The 20,349-nt window shown below is 49.3% G+C and overlaps 1 protein-coding gene across 7 annotated transcripts in view; it reads right to left on the bottom strand.

Moving 5' to 3' along the window:
- The window catches only part of LOC125715621 (lysosomal-trafficking regulator-like), a 52,860-nt gene that overhangs the window by 19,010 nt on the left and 13,501 nt on the right, over nt 1-20,349 (bottom strand). For 6 of the 7 annotated variants that reach the window (XM_048987379.1, XM_048987383.1, XM_048987382.1 and 3 more), the window contains 20 exons: nt 18,684-18,933; nt 17,640-17,730; nt 14,791-16,783; nt 13,574-14,447; nt 13,331-13,492; nt 12,480-12,633; nt 9,955-10,172; nt 9,354-9,420; nt 9,160-9,269; nt 6,070-6,463; nt 5,747-5,900; nt 5,492-5,659; nt 5,021-5,181; nt 4,207-4,400; nt 3,494-3,739; nt 3,229-3,402; nt 2,464-2,613; nt 1,904-2,041; nt 1,470-1,659; nt 387-506 (listed from right to left, as the gene is read on the bottom strand). In XM_048987379.1, the coding sequence (XP_048843336.1) occupies nt 387-506; nt 1,470-1,659; nt 1,904-2,041; nt 2,464-2,613; nt 3,229-3,402; nt 3,494-3,739; nt 4,207-4,400; nt 5,021-5,181; nt 5,492-5,659; nt 5,747-5,900; nt 6,070-6,463; nt 9,160-9,269; nt 9,354-9,420; nt 9,955-10,172; nt 12,480-12,633; nt 13,331-13,492; nt 13,574-14,447; nt 14,791-16,783; nt 17,640-17,730; nt 18,684-18,881 (5,956 nt within the window). In that variant the 5' untranslated portion in view covers nt 18,882-18,933. The remainder of the gene's footprint in view (nt 1-386; nt 507-1,469; nt 1,660-1,903; nt 2,042-2,463; nt 2,614-3,228; nt 3,403-3,493; nt 3,740-4,206; nt 4,401-5,020; nt 5,182-5,491; nt 5,660-5,746; nt 5,901-6,069; nt 6,464-9,159; nt 9,270-9,353; nt 9,421-9,954; nt 10,173-12,479; nt 12,634-13,330; nt 13,493-13,573; nt 14,448-14,790; nt 16,784-17,639; nt 17,731-18,683; nt 18,934-20,349) is intronic. The other variant, XM_048987380.1, reaches the window with a different exon arrangement.

Raw genomic sequence — 20,349 nt, 5'->3', positions numbered from 1 at the left:
AACATAAGAAATTTACAAATGAGAGGAGGCCATTTGGCCCATCAGACTCGTTTGGGGAGAACTTAACTAATAGCTCAGAGCTGTTAAAATCCTATCTAGCTCCGATTTAAAGGAACCCGGGGGTTTAGCTTGCGCTACACTAGCAGGAAAACTATTCCATACTCTAACTACACGCTGTGTAAAGAACTGCTTCTTTAGCCATTTGGCTGAACACCATCCAGACCTGTTACAATTTTATACACCTGGATCATGTCCCCCCTTAGTCTCCTTTGCTCCTTTCGGCTGGACTCTCCACTGCTTTTGTTACCCCCGCATCACCCCCCCCCGACTCCAACAAACACTCATTAGACCTAATCTGCTATGGATTCATATCCTATCACATTTACCTCCCAGGGGCTCCCCAGCGAAGCCTGTGGGGGACAGGGACCCTGATGCCGATCTCGCTCCGTCGCTGAACTGCCGCTGGAACATGAGGGACTGCACCTTTTCCTGGTAGACCTTGCCATCTTCAGCACACAGGTGCCAGGCAAAAGGTTTTCAGAGAAAAATCAAGAAGGGGGGGGGAGCACGTTGAGATTCAGCTACAACAGTGTTTCCCAACCCAATCCTTGGACACCCACAGACAATCCACATTTTTGCTCCCCTCCCAGCTTCCTGCCAGGCAGTCCACATTTTTGCTCCCCTCCCAGCTCCCTGCCAGGCAGTCCACATTTTTGCTCCCCTCCCAGCTCCCTGCCAGGCAGTCCACATTTTGGCTCCCTCCTAGCTCCCAGTAGGGGCAAAAACGTGGCTTGTCTACAGGTCCCTGTAGACCAGACTGGGTTACACTGACCTGCAGCATCTACGCTTTCTTTAAAAAGGGTGAAGGCAATTTAAAATGTCCAGCCATACTAATGGTCACGTGCAGGACCAGCCCGAGGCATAAGCAAACTAAGAGGTTGGTTAGGGTCCCCCCATCTAATCAGCCCATCAGAATGGGACAGAAGATGACAAATGGCAACAAGATTAATCATTTCACTTAGAGCCCTCCAAAAAAATGGGTCGGCCCTAGTAAATTTATGCCACACTGTGTAAAGGCCCACCTGTCCCTCATAATTAACAAATCATTCACTGCAGTATTGGGTCCAGAAGTCCATGAGATTATACTAAAGGATAACACCTTAAACCTCATGCCACATAGGCTATTCATGAATCAGACATCTTTATTGCTTCCCCACTATTTAAATGTTAAATAATTCACATGATACATTATCTACTTCCTGAAGGGCAATGAGCTTTAATAGCCATGCTAAGTAACATATGAGATATTATGAGCTGTGCTGTTTGCATGCAGCAGACGGAGCTTGGTTTACCCTCCGGGGATTCCCTCAACACTCTGCTCACGGCGTTTCATGGGTCAGATCCTAAACATTGCTTTTAGCAGGTGCTAAATGAGGCTTGGGGAGCGACAGCACCCCCTGCAGGCTCACCGATGTGCAGGGAGAAGCAGAACGCTGAGGGGGCGTGACACACGTAGGCGTCGGCTGGCGGGTGGGCGGCCAGGAGGAAGCCATAGACGATTCTGAGCAGCTCCAGGTCGGGGGGTGACCCCAGCACCTCCTGGATGATCTTCACGAAGGAGGCACACACGTTCTGGGGGATGGGGGCCAGATGCTCGTCCTGTTAAGGGGGGTGGACAGGGCCAGCCCAAAGGGAAGCTCAGTGACATGCTCACTGGAACCCTCTTTGGGGTTAATGGAAAATGTCCCCAGTAGGCTGGGCATTTAGGTTTACAATCAGAATAAAACGTGAGATGTTCAGTTGATACTGCATGGTTATAAAAACATACATGTAAAACAGGACCAGTACAGTTTTGTAAATGCATGATCGGAGATGGCTGGGAGAGGCCTGCGGACTTGCCTACCTGCAGCACCTGGCAGGTGAGAAGGATACGCTGCACTACCCGGGCCTTGAGCAGCTGCTGAATGTTGTACATCTGCTGGGGGTGGCGGGCGTGGATGAGGACCTCCATGGCCTCCAGGAGGGCCGCCCACACCCCTGCCTGATAGGGAGACGGTCAAACAGAAAGTGAGCACTGCTTCAGCAACCAGCTACAGCAATGAGGTTTTTTTCCAGACTGCAACAATGGAGTGTTTCGCTACCTCTCACAGAACGAAGTGGCGATTATACCACAAAAGGTGTCACACTGTTTACATGTATGAGCAAAAGGTATCATCCAAGATCAGGTGAACACTGGGTTCAATGCACAAGATTGAGCCTAACAGTGGACCCTTGCTTTGTAATTATTATTGCAGCAGGACAGCACACATTTGTCCAGTCTAGACCATCTCAGCCGACTGAAACATTGAACACTCATACACCTGTGTCATTTTACACTAGAACCTTCCCTCCTGGTACATGACCAGCATCTTTCAGGTCACAGGAGTGTCTGTCAGCTGCTGTGCTTTAAGCACAGGGACCTACCTGGGCCTTGGACCACACCTTCCAGTCAAGCAGCAAACTGGACAGCAGGTGGAGGTCCTGGACAACAGCCGTGGACTCCCTGTCCAGGTGGAAGCGGCCGTCCACCCCGAGGGACAGGATGGGACTGCTGCAGCAGCCATCCAGAAGGGTCTTAAAGGAGAGAAGTCGAGCGTGAAAATTCACAAAAAAAGGTAATTCTCATGCTGCCGACTAAACCCAGCGCATTCTTGGAAATAATAATAAAAATGAGAAAATAAAATGCGGTGCAGCTAAAAAACAGGCCTATTGTTGTATTTATGCTCTGGCAAACTACCGCATGTGGTTCACGTGTCATAACTTTACCTTCAAACTTAAATCCTGAACCATGTTAATGTGATAGCAGACCTTGCACAGAATGCTACAGTCCCAGTGATCAGTAGATGTCACTGTTCCTTATGCTCATGTCCTAGTGTGACAGAAGTGAGCAGGCTTGGTTTTCGAGGTGGTGCATGTCCATGGCAGACAGTGCTTTGCATGCATGTGCTTTGCATGCAGGTGTTGGGGAACAGTGTCGCCTCACATTCCAGAGCGTGGGGGTCTGCTCACGTTTTCCAGGGAATCTCCAGGGATTCAGACTCCCTCACACAACCCAAATACGCGCAACTGGTGTTTCTAAACTGCCCGTAGTCTGTGTGTAGTTGGTGTGTGTTTTCCCCATGGTAAACTGGCATCCCTCAGGTGGATGGTAATTAATTTCGTCCCATATGATAAACGAGGCACAAAAACCTGCAGCATGTGGTATCCCACGATGCACTTGGGCTTCACAAGGACCTGGCGGACCAAAGAGTAGCCGTGGCAGCGCTCCATCTCCGCCACGCGGTGCTGGTTGAGCCATATCAGCGACAGCAGCACCTTCAGGGCCAGGGCCTGGGTCTCTTCGCGGTCACTGAGCTCCACAGTCTTCGGGGTGTGAGGCGCAGAAGGAGCACAGGTGATTTCTCCTGGCCCAAGAGCCCAAGAGCAGGGAGGCTCAGAGGGGGGGGACTCGTACCTTGGCAAAGAGGAATACGAAGGTGCCTGTTCCTCCGATCTGGTGAAGGACTCTCTGGAGGCCCTGGGGTTCGGTGGGGCGCAGGGCTCTGATGGCCTGTGCCTCCACCAGGGGGCTCTGCACGTCCTTGGTGCTGAAAGGCCTCGTGGAAGCTACCACCTTAGGCTGCCCCTTCAGCCGTACGACAGGCTCATAGATGGCGTAGGAGCCGGGCCTGCTGGCAGTATAGACTACCGCCAGGCTCTCCTAAAAGCAAAAAAAGAGATGAAAATGTCACTAATAAAACTTCCTTATCATTGGGATTCCAGAACAAAATTACTGACTTATAGATCTGACATTACTGAGAGTTCCCACCAACCCAACAGTCATGGAAATCATTAACCTCCACCCTTAGGCACCCTTGTAAACACAGATCTGGTGTCACCTTGAATGCCCATTACTCCCAATAAAATTTGGCTCAGAGGGCACAAGTATGAGTTGAAGTTAAATACGGAGACCAGGAACTTCAGGTGTTTCTCAAAACTGTCTGGAATTCTACCCTTTGTAAGCCAACAACATCAAACAATTATCTAGGTGGGTCCCACCATCACTGGGATGAACCAGAAAAAGAATTTACCGTTAATTAGTAATTGAGCAAATTCATTAAATGTGCCAATTATTGACCCCTTCCAGCACCCCCTGCAGGTCATAAGAATGACATGGCTTTAGCTTACGGCGAGTGGTGTCGTGTCCACTTGCGAGCCCTTGGTGAGAAGCCCTAGGACTCGCGGGTCAGCCTGCAGGCCCTCCTCGCTGGCATACTTGGTCAGTCTGGGGTCAGGTTTGCCGTATTTGACCGGCATGATGGAAGTGAAGTCCGGCCCACTGGCGTACAGGTAGAAGGCCTCCTCAGATTCGATTCTGGAGCCTGAAGATTATGAATACATTTCAGGAAGGGGTGAGAATGTTGATCCAGACAATCAAGAATGTCACTGAAATGAAATGGAAATGACATCATTGAGGCGAACATCAACACTAAGATGCCATTAAATGGTCAAACTCAAATTGTAGGCGACTGGGGGACGTTTTTTCCAATACCAAGCCAGCTGGTGAGCACACTTATAATGGTGGCCTGAAAGCTGCATCTGACAAACAGGATGTCACACCTGGCATCAGTTGGAGGTGTGTGGCTAGTAATAAACCTTCCTGCATTTCATGTTTTCTCAACAGTATGGAAACCACAGAATCTGAGAAACACCCGCTCCACTCAGCCAGACAGTCCACCGGAGTTGCCAACTGATGGTTTGATGGATCAGAGACCAAAACAGGAACCAGGCATGGAACTGACACAAGAGTAAGCGGATTTCCAAAACAGTGAATTTTGTTCACAGTAAAGCATTGTATAGCAACACTATTTTTCATAGTTTGTTCATATATGGTGGACACAAGTGACTTTTTTTGACCTTTGAATGGGAAAATGTCAGGTATCCATGGACACAGTTACTATGGGAGATTTCAGTGGCCAGGGAGTAGGGGCGCTAGGTGTACCATTGAAGAGTAGCAGGCTGCCAAAGTCCCAGGTACGCCCAGTGCCACACTGGTCCTCCACAGTTGGATGGCGGTGTCCTAGCATGCAGTAGGTCTTGTTGCCATCCGTGGACAGGCTGGGTTTCCTGGGAAGTGGGTAGTCCAGCGAAACATCATACCGCCTAGAGCAAAGAGCAGGAAAACACAGGGTGTATCGGTCACCATCTCCACACAGTGTCTCTCCACATATTGCTATCAAAAGGTCAAGCCCACTTGGCTTGAGGTTGAGTCAGGGCTGAATTACTTCCTTTGTTCTTCACTGTGTAGAAGTGAAAAGAGGAAATAAAGATAAAGAGTGTAAAGAGAATAAAGAGTGGTGTACCCAGTGAGAAAGGTTACAGACAGATAACCAGCATACTGAGTGGGATATCAACCTTGAGTTGTCAAACAACGTTCACAACAGAGAGAGAGTGAAGATATTTCAAGACCCACCTCACGCCACAGATCCATAGAGCCAGTCTGCCGTGGGCATTTCTCTTGCCCTCGGGTTTTTGGGTATAGGTGAGGGCTATGTGCTCCCACTGTCCGGGGGTCAGCAGGCCCCCTTGGGACTCAGCCTTGGCGAGGAGGCCCACCTCGTCACCGGGGTCAACACACACCCTGGAAGGGGAGAAGAAGCAAGGTGATGGTTTGTACAGCTTGTCCATTGGGACCCCCCCACACCACACACGGGGTGTCGTTTGGTACCTGAAGCTGAAGGCCCCAGTGGTAGGGTTGGCCCACACCTGTAACATCAGGGCCTTGGAGCCCATGGAGAAGATGTGGAGAAAGCCATCCTTTACCAGATGGTCACTCGTGCTTTGTGGGCTTAACTGGACTGATCCTGGAAGGTTCTTTCCTTCTGGGACATACACCAGAGTTCAAAGATGGTGAATGCCACCTTGTTCACCCTACTCTCGATCACATTTTAGTGCTTTAAATTTATTCCTTATTTATTGGGACAACTACCACAACCTCAATAATGACATACAACTGGCCGGAGAGTAACGTGTCAAAGGAAGCTTCAGTACCTCTCATGTCCACAGTGAGATCTCGAGGCACTCCAGGCTTCCTAACGTGACTCTCACTCTTGCTAGGGCCCCGCCCCTTGGTGTCACACCAGGTCCTCAACCACAGTGACACACTGAAGCCGTCTGCCAAATGTGGCCAGCAGTTCTGCCCCATTAGCTGTAGGTGGATAGGGGCCATATGCCAGGGGGAGGCCCCAAAACGTCCTGGTGATTCCCCATCAGCTGCCAGACACCCTAGGGGGAGATGCCCCCTCCTGGTGCTCTCTCTGGGCCCTCCAGACTGGCCGATGAGGCCAGGGGAGTCTTCGGCAGCTAGGGGGAATTTCAGAAAGCAGAGGGGTTCCGGGTTCACGTTGGCCTTCACCACCCGGAGAAAACCTCCTAGCAAGACATCCTGTAGGAGAAAGAGGAAACTCAACTGAACCTGACAACAGAAGTGAGACCAAAGTTATCCAGGTTCAGAGACACCCATATACACACACACACACAAGCCAAAATATTATGGCCACCCCCTATGTGATGTGAATAATCTCAAAGATGGTGTGTGTCAAGGTTTGGAATATATTAGAGGATTAGGCTTATGGGGTGACCATGGCGAGTACGTGCTGAGAGTGGTCTGAGGAGGGAAGAACGATCTGGCGATAGGGTGTTGGGCAACCAAGACTCGTCAATGCAGGATGTGAATAAAGGCTATCCTGTGTGGATGGACCTGGCCGTCTTGAGGCATCTACTTCCGTAGGAATCCTGGTTGCAACCTGCCTGACCTCCAGGATATCTAAAGAAGTAGATACCTCACGAAGGCAGCTTCCATCATCAAGGACCCAGACACCTTATAACTGCAAACCGTGGTCACTCCTGCTGTCAGTTAACTGTACCGAAGCATTGGGCCACAGACCAACAGGCTCTGCAGGTTTCTTCCTTCAAACAGTGAGGCTACACAGTAGCTGATCCGACCATTACTATGGACAATTTGAACATTTACATTTTATTATTTTCGTCTTAAAACATTTTTACCGTTTCACCAATTCTATTTACTATTTTACTTTGACGCTTCTTTTGAATATCACTTACTATAGGGAATTACTGGGGAAACTCATTTCATTGCTTGTATGGACCACTGTTTGCTGTACTGTTGTGCATGTATTTATCCAATTTTGATTCGATTTGGTACAAAGAAACAGAAGGTCTACTGTGCCTCAAATGGCAGATCGTTTCATGATGGTCACGGGAGTAATGAGTCACGTCACATGGTATCGAGCCCTGCGGCATATGGACCTGTGTACTTGCAGGCCAGTGAGAGTGCCCATGCAGACGCGTCCATCATCGAAATTACCTTCAATGGGCATAAAAGCATCGGAACTGGACCTTGGAGCAATGGAAGGTGGTCAGCTGGGTTGATGAATTCCTGTCGAGTCACGTGGACAGCCGGGTATGTGTCGAGCATCTGTGGGATGCGTTAAACTGACAACTCGGATCCGCAGCTATGTAGTGTCATACACAGCAAGGCTTGATGCACTGTGTGTCATGACACATTATCACACAAAACCATCAAAATAATCTGCCATTTGTGCCACAGTAGCCCTTCTGTTTCTCTGTACCACATGTCTTGGCCACACCCTGTGAGGTACTTATGGTTTTTCCCTCCTCAGACCGTTTTCAGTAGGTTCTCACCACAACGGACCGTGACCCCACAAGCCTTGTCGCTTCGAAGATGCTCTGACCCGGTCATCTGGCCATACTGATTTGGTAAAGTCATTCAGATCATAGTCCCTGCCCACTTCAGTATTCAACATCAACTACAAGTACCAAATGTTACTTCACCTTCTAATATATCCCAGACCTTGACAAGTACCATTTTTACAACACAGTCAACATTACTGCATTTCTTTGCAAAGAAACCCACACAAATACAGGAAAAAGACATAAAAATTCTATACCCAGGGGCTGGGCGGGAATCGAACCCACAGCTGCCCGCTGAGCCACTGCAGCACCTCAAAGTAATCATATATATACACACACACACACACACACACACACACACACACACACACACACACACACACACTATCCTGGGCTACAAGCTCCGGAAGTCAGGTGGATCGATGTGATGGACAGATAAATCTTTCCCAGTACAGACAGGATTCACATTGGGTTTCCAGAGCTCTCTACTGGATTTATACACCACTCTTTATACAGAACCGGCCTTCAGCTCTTCATAAAGTATGTAATAAGCATGAAAGACGCCATGAAGTATAAAAGCAAGCTTGTCTTTATAAAAACGGCGGCTCATACAGCTGGACACTCAGCAGGTCAGCTACTCAGAGCACACACAGCAATCACACACAAAAAAACCCAAAACAATGTCAGAAGAGGGTGACATGATGGTGGATATAACCTGTGCCTGAATCTGCCAGGAATAGGCTCCACCCACCAGCCCGCGACCTTAACCATCATGCTGGCCAGATGGATGGAATATCTGACTCCTGCAGCAGTTTTATTTATAGACTGATTAGTCGTGTGAATAGACGTGTACCTGCAAGAATCCTGTGACAGACTGCTCAAAAAAATTCACTAAATCAACGCATTGACCGCTCTACTTTTCTAGAGCAAGATAATAATCCGTACAAGTTCATACAGAAAATGATTTAATTAATAATTATCTAATATTCTTAGTAAGCCACAAAATGCCAACTATACAGGATGCACAGCAAACTTCTTAGCATTAAACATAGGGATCGATTTGGGGGTGGGGGGGGTGGGTCATGTGACATCTACTCTGAATGCTAAATGATTCTGTTTGGGAACCTCATTCACTAATTCTTATTTTAATAAAACCCAGCTCTTTTGATTATCAAAATCCAAACAGTTTTAATGACTTTATATATATATATATATCTTTATATATCTTTAGTTGTAAGGAAACGCATAAAGTGATGATCTATTAGGGCTATCATGCAATTCGGCAAAGGAATTACATAAAGGCCAGGCTGGGCATGGGGGGAGTGAGAGTCCCACAATAGTGGCATGTAGAGAGAAGGCTCTGGGGGTGAGCTTTTGGCTCTGAGGAGGCAGCGGTGTGGGGGCACTTACGACAGGGGGGGCCTTCTCCAGGAACAGACGGACGAGCAGGACCAGTTCCTCCTGCGTGACACTTTTGCTCGCCATGGCAACCAGCAGCTCCACCAACATAGTCTGACACTCTGTGTGGATACGCAGAAGCTTGGCGTCACGTTCTTCCGCCACTGGGGGGCGCCCTCCATGCCAACGCGGAGATTTGCACTGACCTTCATAGGAAGGGTCGGCCCGGCTCAGGATGTGCTGGAAACCGTTCAAAAGTGTCTTCACGGCACCCTGCGGAGGTGCAGAATGCCTTCAGAACCAAAACACCCCTTAACAGTATGGTAAATGCAGCAGAAAATGAGTCGTCATAGGATTTAATGCAAAGATGTTTGGGATCAAAAAGGACTTACTAAATAAAGAAAAATCCACCAAAAACGAGAGAAACAAGGGAAATGTGAATGAAAGGATAGGGGTATAGTTTGTGAAGCTAGAGTTTAACTGGGAGGGTGTGTGAGCTACGGGTTGAAAGAACAGAGGTGACATCAAAAAGGGAACTAATTTGTACCTTTGCTTGTCACTGGGGCTGTACCCTCGAGGGTCTGCTAATTGTACCCTTAGCTGTAGGTAATTGTACTTTTTAACGTACAGAAATGGGCTCTGAGGAACATCCCAAAAGTACAAACAATATTAATGTACCCCCAATGGCACAAAAATGTTGCTTGAAGTCCATTTTTGTATCTTAAAAGGGTACACGTACCCTTGAAGGTACAGCCCCAGTGACAGCAAAGGTACAGGGCAGCATGGGAAACGGGGACTGAGCTTCACCTGCCGGTAGAGCAGCGTGACGTTGCGGGGGTTCCCGCGGAGCGCCTGCAGCATGCCGCGCAGCACGTGGGTCAGCACTCCCAGGTCCGGCGAGCCTGAAGCCAGCAGTGCCAACTGCATGCTGCACACCTCTGGGTTCCGGAGCTCGCAGAGGCCCGGGCTCTCTGTGGGACCCCAGGACGAGCCTTCTTCCGAGGATCCTGCGTCTGCTCCCACTGCTGTAGAGGGCACACAGCAAAGTAGAAGGTTATCCTGACATAAAAAGAGAGCGAAAGCAGCTTAGACATGTATTAAACCACACACACAGCTCTACGTGCATTACCTCCAAGCATCTTCACAGGAAACGCAAGCTCCTCACTGGCAGCTTCACTGGAAGCTCCTCACTGGCACGGAACTAGCCAGCACAGCGCAACTGCATCAGTTCACGAGAGACCTAATCCACCCTGAAAGAGGAGTCCCATCACACGCCATCGCGCCACAGGATCACAGAGACAGAGATCTCAGTGCCCCCCCCCCCCTCGCTCGCTGATTCATTCCGGTTCTAGCGAGAATTTGGGAGGTCCGTGGCGATCCTCTGCCTCCGTTCTCCACGACGACAGGGAGGACAGCTCTCACAGATCATCGCAGCTGGCTGTGGAACTCCCCATCCTTCCTCCCCCCTCAGCCCCTGCCAGCTGCCCAAAATCTTTCTCAAAGGTGCCACGTGTTGACAAAGCTCCACAAGCATCAGCCGTGGGGTCGCAGGCGGCCAATCAGACTTCTGCAATGAGCCCTGGGCCCACAAAGAACGCACGGGTTCAGATAACTGGGTCTGATGCGGGGCAACGTGCCGTATCACTGTGGCGAGCTCTCGGTAATCTTGCCGCAGCTGGAATGTTTTAGACCTAACCACAGCTAGGACAGCATAGCTACTACATACAGGTACCATATAGTCGCTGGCGTAGCTAAATGGTTAAGGGTTACAGAGCAGTGTTCCCCGAGGCTCGGAATCCTTGTCCTTATGGCCATTTCACGCATCTGTTCATAAGACTGCAGTCCTGGCCATAAGCCACACCTCCTCGTGTAAAAAGCTGTTACTAACGAAGCCGTCGACAAGGGAGTCACGAGGCAATGGGCTGTTTCTCCGGGAGCCTTGTGGTCGGCAACTGACGAGTGCAGGATGAGTCACCGCGGGTGAGCCGATCGGGCATACGTCAGCGGCCCACACCTCACTGATGCGAGTGACGGTGCATGAGCCAGACACAGAGAGCGAGATCCAGACCCGCTCGTAGCCCTCTGGAGACGGAGGAGATGTGCATCACTGACGTGGGAAGGTGGTACATTAACCTCAGGGCTCAGACGGACACCAAAGCCGCATGACCTGTAATAGGCGTCTTGCTATCGAATGGAGTCTGACATTTTACTTTTCTGTGCAAAGGCGTTTTTGACTCTTCGATTACAAAAGTCCACCTCCCTCCTCAATCTATCCTGGAAACACTGGCAAGGAAGCAGTTCAGAAATAACCAGGAGAGGGGACCAGATATCTATTAAAAAAAAAAACCTCCCAACTGGTTATATCAGAAATATAGAAACTCATCTGGCCTCGGGATGCTTATCGAGTGGAAAGATCTTGTCATTGGTTACTCATGATGAAGACTGCAGACCAGGCAAAGACCCACGTGCTGTCAGCACTTAATCCCGAATTTAATGCAGAGTAAAAGCCCATGGGACAAAGGAGGGTGTCATCGAGGAAGAAGGACAACTTAGCACCTAAAGGCAATCATCTCATTCCGCATCAACAGCTGCCTTCTCTGACCCATGGAGACAATATAAAACAAAACATCAATGACATCCACCGTCATCCATAGTAGAAAAAAAAGCAAGCTGTGTTTATGACACAGGTTACCCAGGCAACGCTTCTACAAATAAACTCAATGACCCCATCAATGCAAACTGTCCACAGAATAAAGAAAACGAACCAGGTACAAAACGGTGGCGGCGAGGGACGAATTACGTCAGCGATGAGAAAGCAGCGGCAGAAACACTGGCCCTGTAAACGACATCTACCCCACTGGAGATGGTCCCACACTGCAGATTAAGGCCAGCTGATCTGTGTGCCCAAGAGATGAGAATAACTTCTCCAAGGATCCAGCACATTCCTCAAAACTTCTATTCACTGTCCCTGGTCACCAATTGGGCTTAAGTAGAAGCATCTGCCAGCGTCCCATGATATGGAGTCAGAAAATGGTAACGACCTTTTTACTACACAGACACACAGCCAGGAAACCTGCAATGAAGACATCGAAGCTGAACGAACCACATAACAGCCATACATTCATCTATCTTCCAACTGACCATCCAGTACAGGGTGATGGTGAGCTTGTCCATCAAAAGGTACACACACACACACACACACACACAAACAAACAACATGCAACTTAAAGACAAGAATTTGCTTAACTGCCCTTTGTATCACTGCCATGTGAGAAAGCTCCCATGTAACATGTTACAAAAATTAGGAAATGAAAATCCATCCGGAAGTTTACCCTGATCCCAAGTACTGCTGTCCTCAGTGTGGCTTTCAGCATCACCCTCATAGCCCTCCTCTGCCGTCACCTGATCGGGGGGGTCCTGGGAATCGCTCGCTTCTTCTGACTGGTAACCGTCTGGGGCCGCGGCCCCCCGGCGTGACTGGAGTTTCTATGAGACCAAAGGGAAGAAGCTCAGCTGAAAAATCCCCAAGTGCTCCTACAAAAACGCATGGAACTGAGCACAGCGCGAGGAGCTGGGGGGGCGGGCTGCTGTTGCCGTGACGCACACGCACAGCCACGGTGAACATCACCACATGTCACCAGAAACCTACAAATTTGTCTCCGTCAATAAAGCCTTCAGTCAGGTGACGTGTTTGTGTTCAGGACACACCAAAAACAATAAGGATTATTCAAGCCAATCTACGTTCACAGTTTCAGAAACGATATAAAATGAAACACACTGCACCTAAAAATGTTGTGGATGCTGTGTACAGAAAACAGCTAAAAGAATGTTGCAGAGTACAATTTATTTGGCAGTACCCAAATTATGGATTGATTCTACTTTATACTTCATTAAGCAACACAGAGAAGTATGCTGGGTGCTTAACAGCACTATGACGTGAACGTGAAACCTTCTGGCTGGTTGCATCCCCATCACACACTACTGCACTATGTAATGTGTAATGAGTACTGTGTCAGGCTTTTTTGTAATGATAACACTGTCACGCTTCTGCATAATGAGTACTGTGTCAGATTTCAGCACACTGTAATTAGTACTGTGAATTCTCACATGAGTTCAGCAAAGTAAGCTGATGAATGTCGTACAGAAACATGGGGGGGGGGGAAATCGCACATGGAGTACTCACCCTCTCGGCCTTCCCCACGGCCACATCTGGGCTGGGGCTCCCTTCAGCCAGAGCCACACGCAGCAGGCAGTCGAAGAGCGGGATGGCCAGGTCAGAAGCCACCAGGCCGGAGAGGGAGAGCTGCTCCTGTAGATCATGCAGGGTTTCCTGCTTCGACTGCGGCTGAAGCGGGGGGGGGGAAATCACACAGTCAAAACATAATTCCACCAGACGGCATTAGAGCTATCAAACAGACCAACATACCTGGAAAGAGGATTCGAGGTCCACCTTCTGGAGAGTGGAGCCAGCACCCTGAAGACATATAGCCAGAAGGGCCTCCAGTAGCCGTAGACACTGGAACGGCCATTCCTCCTCCAGCTTTCGGACCTGCTCTTGGCATTTGGACTCGGTCTGCTCACCACTTGGAAAGGCCTGATTTGATCCAGGGCCTGGGTCAGGGTCATGGGAATCTTGCTGGCCTGGACTTGGCTTCCCCTTGGCATCCTTCTTCTTCTTGCCCCTGCTGTCCTTGGTCTTGGTGGCCAGCTTCTGGATGACTAGGGTCATGAGACGGGAGCAGATGTCAAAGCCGCCCAGCTTGAAGAGCTGCTTCTGGAAGGTATGGCTGGAGCGGTAGATCCAGTGGCAAGCCGACCACACGTCAGCCACCCGCCACAACTGGTCCTTAGCGGGCAGAGTCACATCATCAGGGGGAAGGCACGGTAGTCGGCCCCCCAAGGGCTCACTTGCTGTGCTGTCATAGCCGGATGTGTCCTCTGAGTCATTGGCTGAGTCCCTATCCGAGTCGGCCTCTTTGCTCACACATAGGAAAGCCATGCGTAGGAAGAGACTACTAGCACTGAGGTGGGCATCATTCCTACAGGCATCAGATTCAGCTCTGCCATTCTGGTGGGCCTTGCCGAGCTTGAGACCTTGCACGTCTTCTTTGTGACTATGGAAACTAGTAACCTCCTCAGTCTCTAGTCTCATCCCTGAGGCCGGATTGGCCTGCTGGTTTCCTGTGTGGAGGATCAGCGTCTCGAATACTCTGAGGGTGAATGTTCTCACTGGGTCCAGGTGGATCAGCTCTGTCACCTGGTGGAGCCCATTACTGCTCAGGAATAGGTTCCGAATCACCCTGCGGATACACCACAAAATGGGGTCAAGGAGAACAGCAACAAGACAGAGTGCTTGGTGTCAAGCTACATGACTTGGAGAACGGGGGGAAATGAAAGCTAAGGAGTAACTACGCTGCGAGACCCTTCAAACGTCAAACAGCCGCAGAACAAAGCAACAGCACCATTTCCTTGACTGCACGAAAATGATATACAAGGAACAATTCTAAATTAAATTATATAGCAGTTTGAACTGAATTGCTGTTGTGAAGTTCTACCAAGAGATGTGAGAGAATTCCAGCAGCTCAGTACAAAAGGACAATTTGGTCTGGTTCTTGAGAAGCATAATCCAAGGAGGTGACTCACCTGTGTTTGAGTAGGCTGGGTAGAGCTTGCAGGAAGACGCTCAGCACCTCCACGGACAGGCCTTGGCAGTGAAAACTGTGAGACTGGTCACTGGCAGAGGAAATGCAAAGCTCCCGGGAGTAGTTAGCCAAGCCAACTCCCCTTTGCAGCACAGGGCTGAAAACATGGGTGTAGAGCAGACCCTGCACCAAACTATTACCCTGAAGCAGCAGGGAGCAGACATGCCCAGCAATCAGCAGGCCCTGCTGTCGGTCCTTGTCGAACATGAGATCACGGTAGGCCTCCAGGGCATCCCATCTCCACAGGACATCTCTGGCCCTAACACCATCTGGGATATCCGTGGGAATGTGGAGGCCACTGGCACAGATTCCTTGCATGATCTTCTCCATGAGGAGCAGCTGACGGTCATCTAGTGTGCAGATACTGCAGGCAGCCTGCCTGCCGGTCTTAGACAGCTGGCCCCCACCCAACTGCTCCAGGAGGAGGCGACTTAGAATGTTTAGCACATGTGACTGGTAGGGTAGCAGACCTGGGGCCTGAAAGGCATGTAGCAGGGGTACCAACACTGAGCGAGGATCCATGCAGCAGCAGACACCAGCTGCTTGCAGCCCAGTCAGGATCTGCAAACAGACTGAATTCTTGGAGGGGAGGATCTCGAGGAGATGAAGGCATTGGTGGGCACAGGCTGCCACACAGCAGCCAGGGCCTGGATGAAGTGCATCTCTATCCTGCATAAGTTTTTGGTCAAAGAGGTCACTGCAATCATCATGCCCCAAAGCCAAACCCGGAAGACCAGTGATGTTGTGATGGTGATACAACCGAGTATACTCGCATCGACGGTGGCGACGCCGGTGGCAGATCGACTGGTGCAGCTGTTCCGAGGCGGCCTTCTTGACAGCCGCAATGACGCTCAACAGGACCCCAACGAGATCCCTGACCTGCTCCAAGGCTTTTTCACTGGTTGCCGAGTCTTGACCAGCAAAACTTTCCAGTTGCAGTGCGGAAGCCTCCAGGAGCCTCAGACCCTGGCTTTCCACAAACCCATGAAGGAGCTGCAGCACCTTGCTGAAGATAGCAGGGTTTGACGTGGAAGCCTGCAGGTAGCCCAGTAGGACATGCAGCAGACCCTCCAGTAACTCTGAGAGCAGCAGCACACAGTGCTGATACCTGGAAAAGTCAGGTGAGGGGGAAATAGGATCTACCTTCTTCATATAGCTGTGGATCTTCAGTGTGGCCTGCAGCAAGCGGGTCAGATTCCTAAACAAGTGGTCTGACATGGCCTCCCCCTGGGCTATGTCAATCATCATGAGGTGGAGGATGGCACGAAGCAGCATCCTTTGGACCAAGGCGATGGGTTCCTCAGTCCAGCCCTGGGCTACTTCTCTTCCTACACCTGCCAACTTGTGCCGGCTGCAGTCATCCCCAAAGTCTATAAGCATCTCAATAAGACTGGGCACCAGGGTGACCATCACGCTGGGGGTGTGTCTGAAGGATGTGCCAAATTTGTACACTTTCCCCAAGAGAGAGAGTAGGACCTGGCAGAGGTCAAAAGGCGACTTAGCCACACTGCTGAAGGCTGGAATGGTAGCGTGGTCTTTTGGTATCTCTGAACTCAGATAATGGGGGCCTAAAAGATGTTGTCCAGGCTGCACTGCATCCAGGGTGCTTGTGGTCTCCTTTGCAGAGGACTTAGGCTGTAAAGATTTCAACGGCTCTTGGAAACAAGTAAGTCTTGAGACATGGCCACTGGGGTGAGAATATTTTCCTCCAGATCCCAATGTCTGGCTGCTGGATTTACCGTCTGAGTCCGAAGTGGAGATCTGAGTCGGGGATGCAAACCTTGCAGAGCACCGATGGTACCGAGACTTCCTCCGGCTTGAGGACTGTCTTCCAGAATTGTGCTCCTCAGAGACTACCTTCCCTTTCCCTGATCTCAAAAGCATGCTGTATCCATCACTGTTAGAATATTCCGGAATGGAAGACAGTGGGAAACCTAAAAGAAGAATGTGTTTTTTTTCAGAAAACAAGCACTGGAGATCTTGTAGCACACTTCACAAGAAGCGAAAACTACTAAGTGACTCAGTATCGGCGGCTTGTCTACCACAACATGCCGACTTCAACTAAACACCACTAGGATCTAATGTTAGTTTCTTAGGAAGACTGCTTATTACAGAACCCCATCCAGCACACTTATACTAATATGGTTGGCATTTATGAGTTAGCACATTCTCACGAAAAAGCCTGAGTTAGCTCAGGTTAATTAATTATCTCAACCGCAGATGGAAGGTGATCAATTTCAGTTTATTTTAAGGGATGTTGTGAAATTACATCCCTGTCACCTCCAGGTGTCAACCAGCAGGTGGTTGAGGAAACAGCAGCATTAGAAGGGACTGCAGGGATCCAGTGTGAAAGTACAGGAAAATAAATTGGCAGCAGTTCATTAAGTTGTATTCATGACATTTGAAAATGTGTAACTAAACTAATCACTGTTCCTCTGAGAAACATGAGGGATCTGATACACTGCCAGGAATCAACGAAATAAAGATAATTCACTTGTGCAGAGGGACTGTGTCAAAAGTGACACAGTTTCTATGTGACAACAAATAAGGCAGCCAATAGGAAACGACGAAATTACGAGGCGAGTTATCTTGTCAAGAATACATTTATTCCATGCTGAAAAAACCACTTACTGCACCTACGAGCTAGATGAGACCGGACTATCAAAACCAGCGTTGCGTGACCGGGCTGAAGATTAAGGAACTGAGAGGGAACGCTGAGTCCACCCACTTTGTTATAGCCCTGTGGATCCAAACCAGCTAAGGAGCGGATCAGCGGAGAGGACAACTTACCCTGGGGCATCTCCTCCAGCACGGGGATGCTCCAAATGAGGGGGAGCAGGGAGAGCAGCAGGGTCAGCAGCTCCTCACGGCAGCTGAGATCCTGGGGAGAGGGATGCAGGGTAGGGGTCAGACCTCCAGCTGCTCATCATATCGCTTTCGGCTTGGTGTCTCGATAGGAGCACGGCTCGTTAAGCAGAAATGTTAAAATGACATGGGACAGAACTACAGTTAGCACAGCCACCCAAAGAGCAACGGCACAAACGTGACCCAAAACATGGCGGGAAGGTGCACACTCCCAATCTCGGTGTGTGTTTTGAACGATTCTGGCGGAGGTTTCAATCTGAAGCCAATGCCTATAGCAAAATATAAATTGAAATGACTAAAACTGATACTTCACACTATGATACCTTGACGCATTTAACACTAACGAATGGCAGAGACTGAAACCATAGCAGGTTCCGGCAGGTTGCGAGTTTCAGAACCCTTATTATCTGCTTGCTCCCTCTGGCTCTCTTTCTCTTGTTTCTCTCTGTTATTTATTCTCAGATCCGGTAGGGGGGGGGGGGTTAGAACAGGCTTCCTATCAGAAATTCGTGATTCAGCAGAGAGGCTCCCCGCATGGATCCTGCTGGACCACCTGGATCTCCTCCCTCACACACAAAGAAGAAAACTCATCTTTCAGAAGCAACTCACATGCATGCCAGAGAATAGAGTGAGAGACAAAAAGACAGGCAGAGAGACAGGCAGATAGAGAGATAGGGGGACAGATGGACAGAGAGGAAGATAGGCAGAGAGACAAGCAAACAGACAGGTAAACAGACAAAGAAATAGGGAGACATACAGAGACAAGCATAGATGAGTAGACAGATTTCACTGATCCCCAAGGGGAATTTAAGGACATCGCTTGCAAGCAAAAGATTCAATTTGAGTCCAAAAGCAGAACCAGAACAAATCTGGCTCGAACTGGGGGGCTGTAAACAGGCGCGATACAATGCGACACTGAGTCAGAGGAAATCAGAAAGGAGGGGGGGTGGTGTTGGCAGGAAGGTGCACCTGGTCAATGACGAGGTCCAGGGTTCTGAGAAGGAGGAATCCTCTACCCTGGAGTAGGTAGCTCCACATCGCCACCATGTGGACATCGCTGTCCTCCCCCTCAGCCTCATCCTCCTCCGCCAGCCGGGCCACCTCGCTGCACAGCCGGTGGACGTCCGTTAGAAACTCGCGGGCCAGGGCGTTGCTGGCGCCGGTCATGTCCAAGCCGGTGGCCAGAGGGAGTCGCCAAAGAGGGGCATCTGCTGAGGGGCTGGGAGGGAAGAGACTGGCGTTCATGGGCCGTACGGCTGGCAAAAGAGCGCACAAGCTTACTGGCCGGGAGGGAGCAAAAATGCAGAGCGCGTGACAGGGAGCAGAAACGTGGACCGGCTGTAGGGATTGGGAAACACTGACATAAAAGGTTAAACCTGCACTGTATTACGTGAGAAACAGGAAAACAAAGAAAATCCAGTCACTTAGGGCAGAGTGACAGGAAGGGAAAGACACCTAAAAGAAACTGAGAACCATAATAATACATTTAATTATTTAGTGCCTTTCTCACACACCATGGCAATACTGCGTCTAAGTGGCTTTACATAGGATACAGTTTTGTATGCAAGTTGTGTTTTGAGCGTATTGTCCTTAGAATTAGGGTTCAGTCACTCTGCTGATCTGGGCATCTCACTGTATATCTATATTGAAGACTTCCTGAGGTGTCGTACCCACGCACAAATAAAATATCCCTTCACTTCAAACTTTTCTGAGTCAGCACATCCTCAAATGTCTACTTTCAAAATATCCTGAGGCTACAGGGAGCTTCCAACTCAGATTGTTCATTTTAATTTTTCATAAAATTTTTTACTGCAAGGAGATATAGTCAATAACTTCCTAAACTCATGCTATCTGTCCAACAGCCACTTATCCTGTACAGGGTGACGGAGAGCCTGGATCCTGTCCCAGAATGCACTGGCCACAAGGCAGGGGACACGCTGGGTGGGTGCCCATTGCAGGGCACACATTACAGGTTAACCGATATGGGTTATTCACTCATGCTGGTTTTTTTTTTTTTTTTTGGGGGGGGGAAGTGGGAGTATAGGGTGTGTGATGGCTGAGATTAGGCTGATTATTTTAAAAAGCAAAAGAGTAACAAATGCTTAACTTTAAATATCTATTTAGAAAGAATAACATATAAAACCATTAATAATTTTACTCAAAAAATTAACCACACTATAAATTTAAACGTAGCAGAAAACAAAAAACAAGAATAATCACCTTTTGGTGCCACCTGTTTGACGTTTCATAATTCAATTTCTGACAAAAGTAACAAAACAAAATGCTTAAAAACTGAGATCGTTTCGGCATTCGACAGCAAGTGAAAGCTGCAGGAATCCAGCACTCTAACCTTTGGTTGCTGTGCAGGTTCCCTACTGTAGGTGCTGATAAGCCACACTACAGCCCAGAGAAGCGAGGGGCCCTGAGGCTGTACAGCCATCACTGTATCGGCCATGCAGTCTGATTAATCAGCCGATGGCGACTGGCGTGAAATGCTTAAAGATCGGCCTTTTTTTCCTGGCTTATCGTGAGGTCGACCTTTAGCACACAAAAGCCAATTTAGAGATGCCAATTAGTTTAACCTGGAGCAGCTGGAAGAAACCAATACATACAGTGAGGGGGGACCTGAAGAAGT

This window comes from Brienomyrus brachyistius, chromosome 20 (genome assembly GCF_023856365.1).
Source record: "Brienomyrus brachyistius isolate T26 chromosome 20, BBRACH_0.4, whole genome shotgun sequence".
NCBI lineage: Eukaryota > Metazoa > Chordata > Actinopteri > Osteoglossiformes > Mormyridae > Brienomyrus > Brienomyrus brachyistius.
This window is presented reverse-complemented; position numbering and strand designations above follow the sequence as displayed.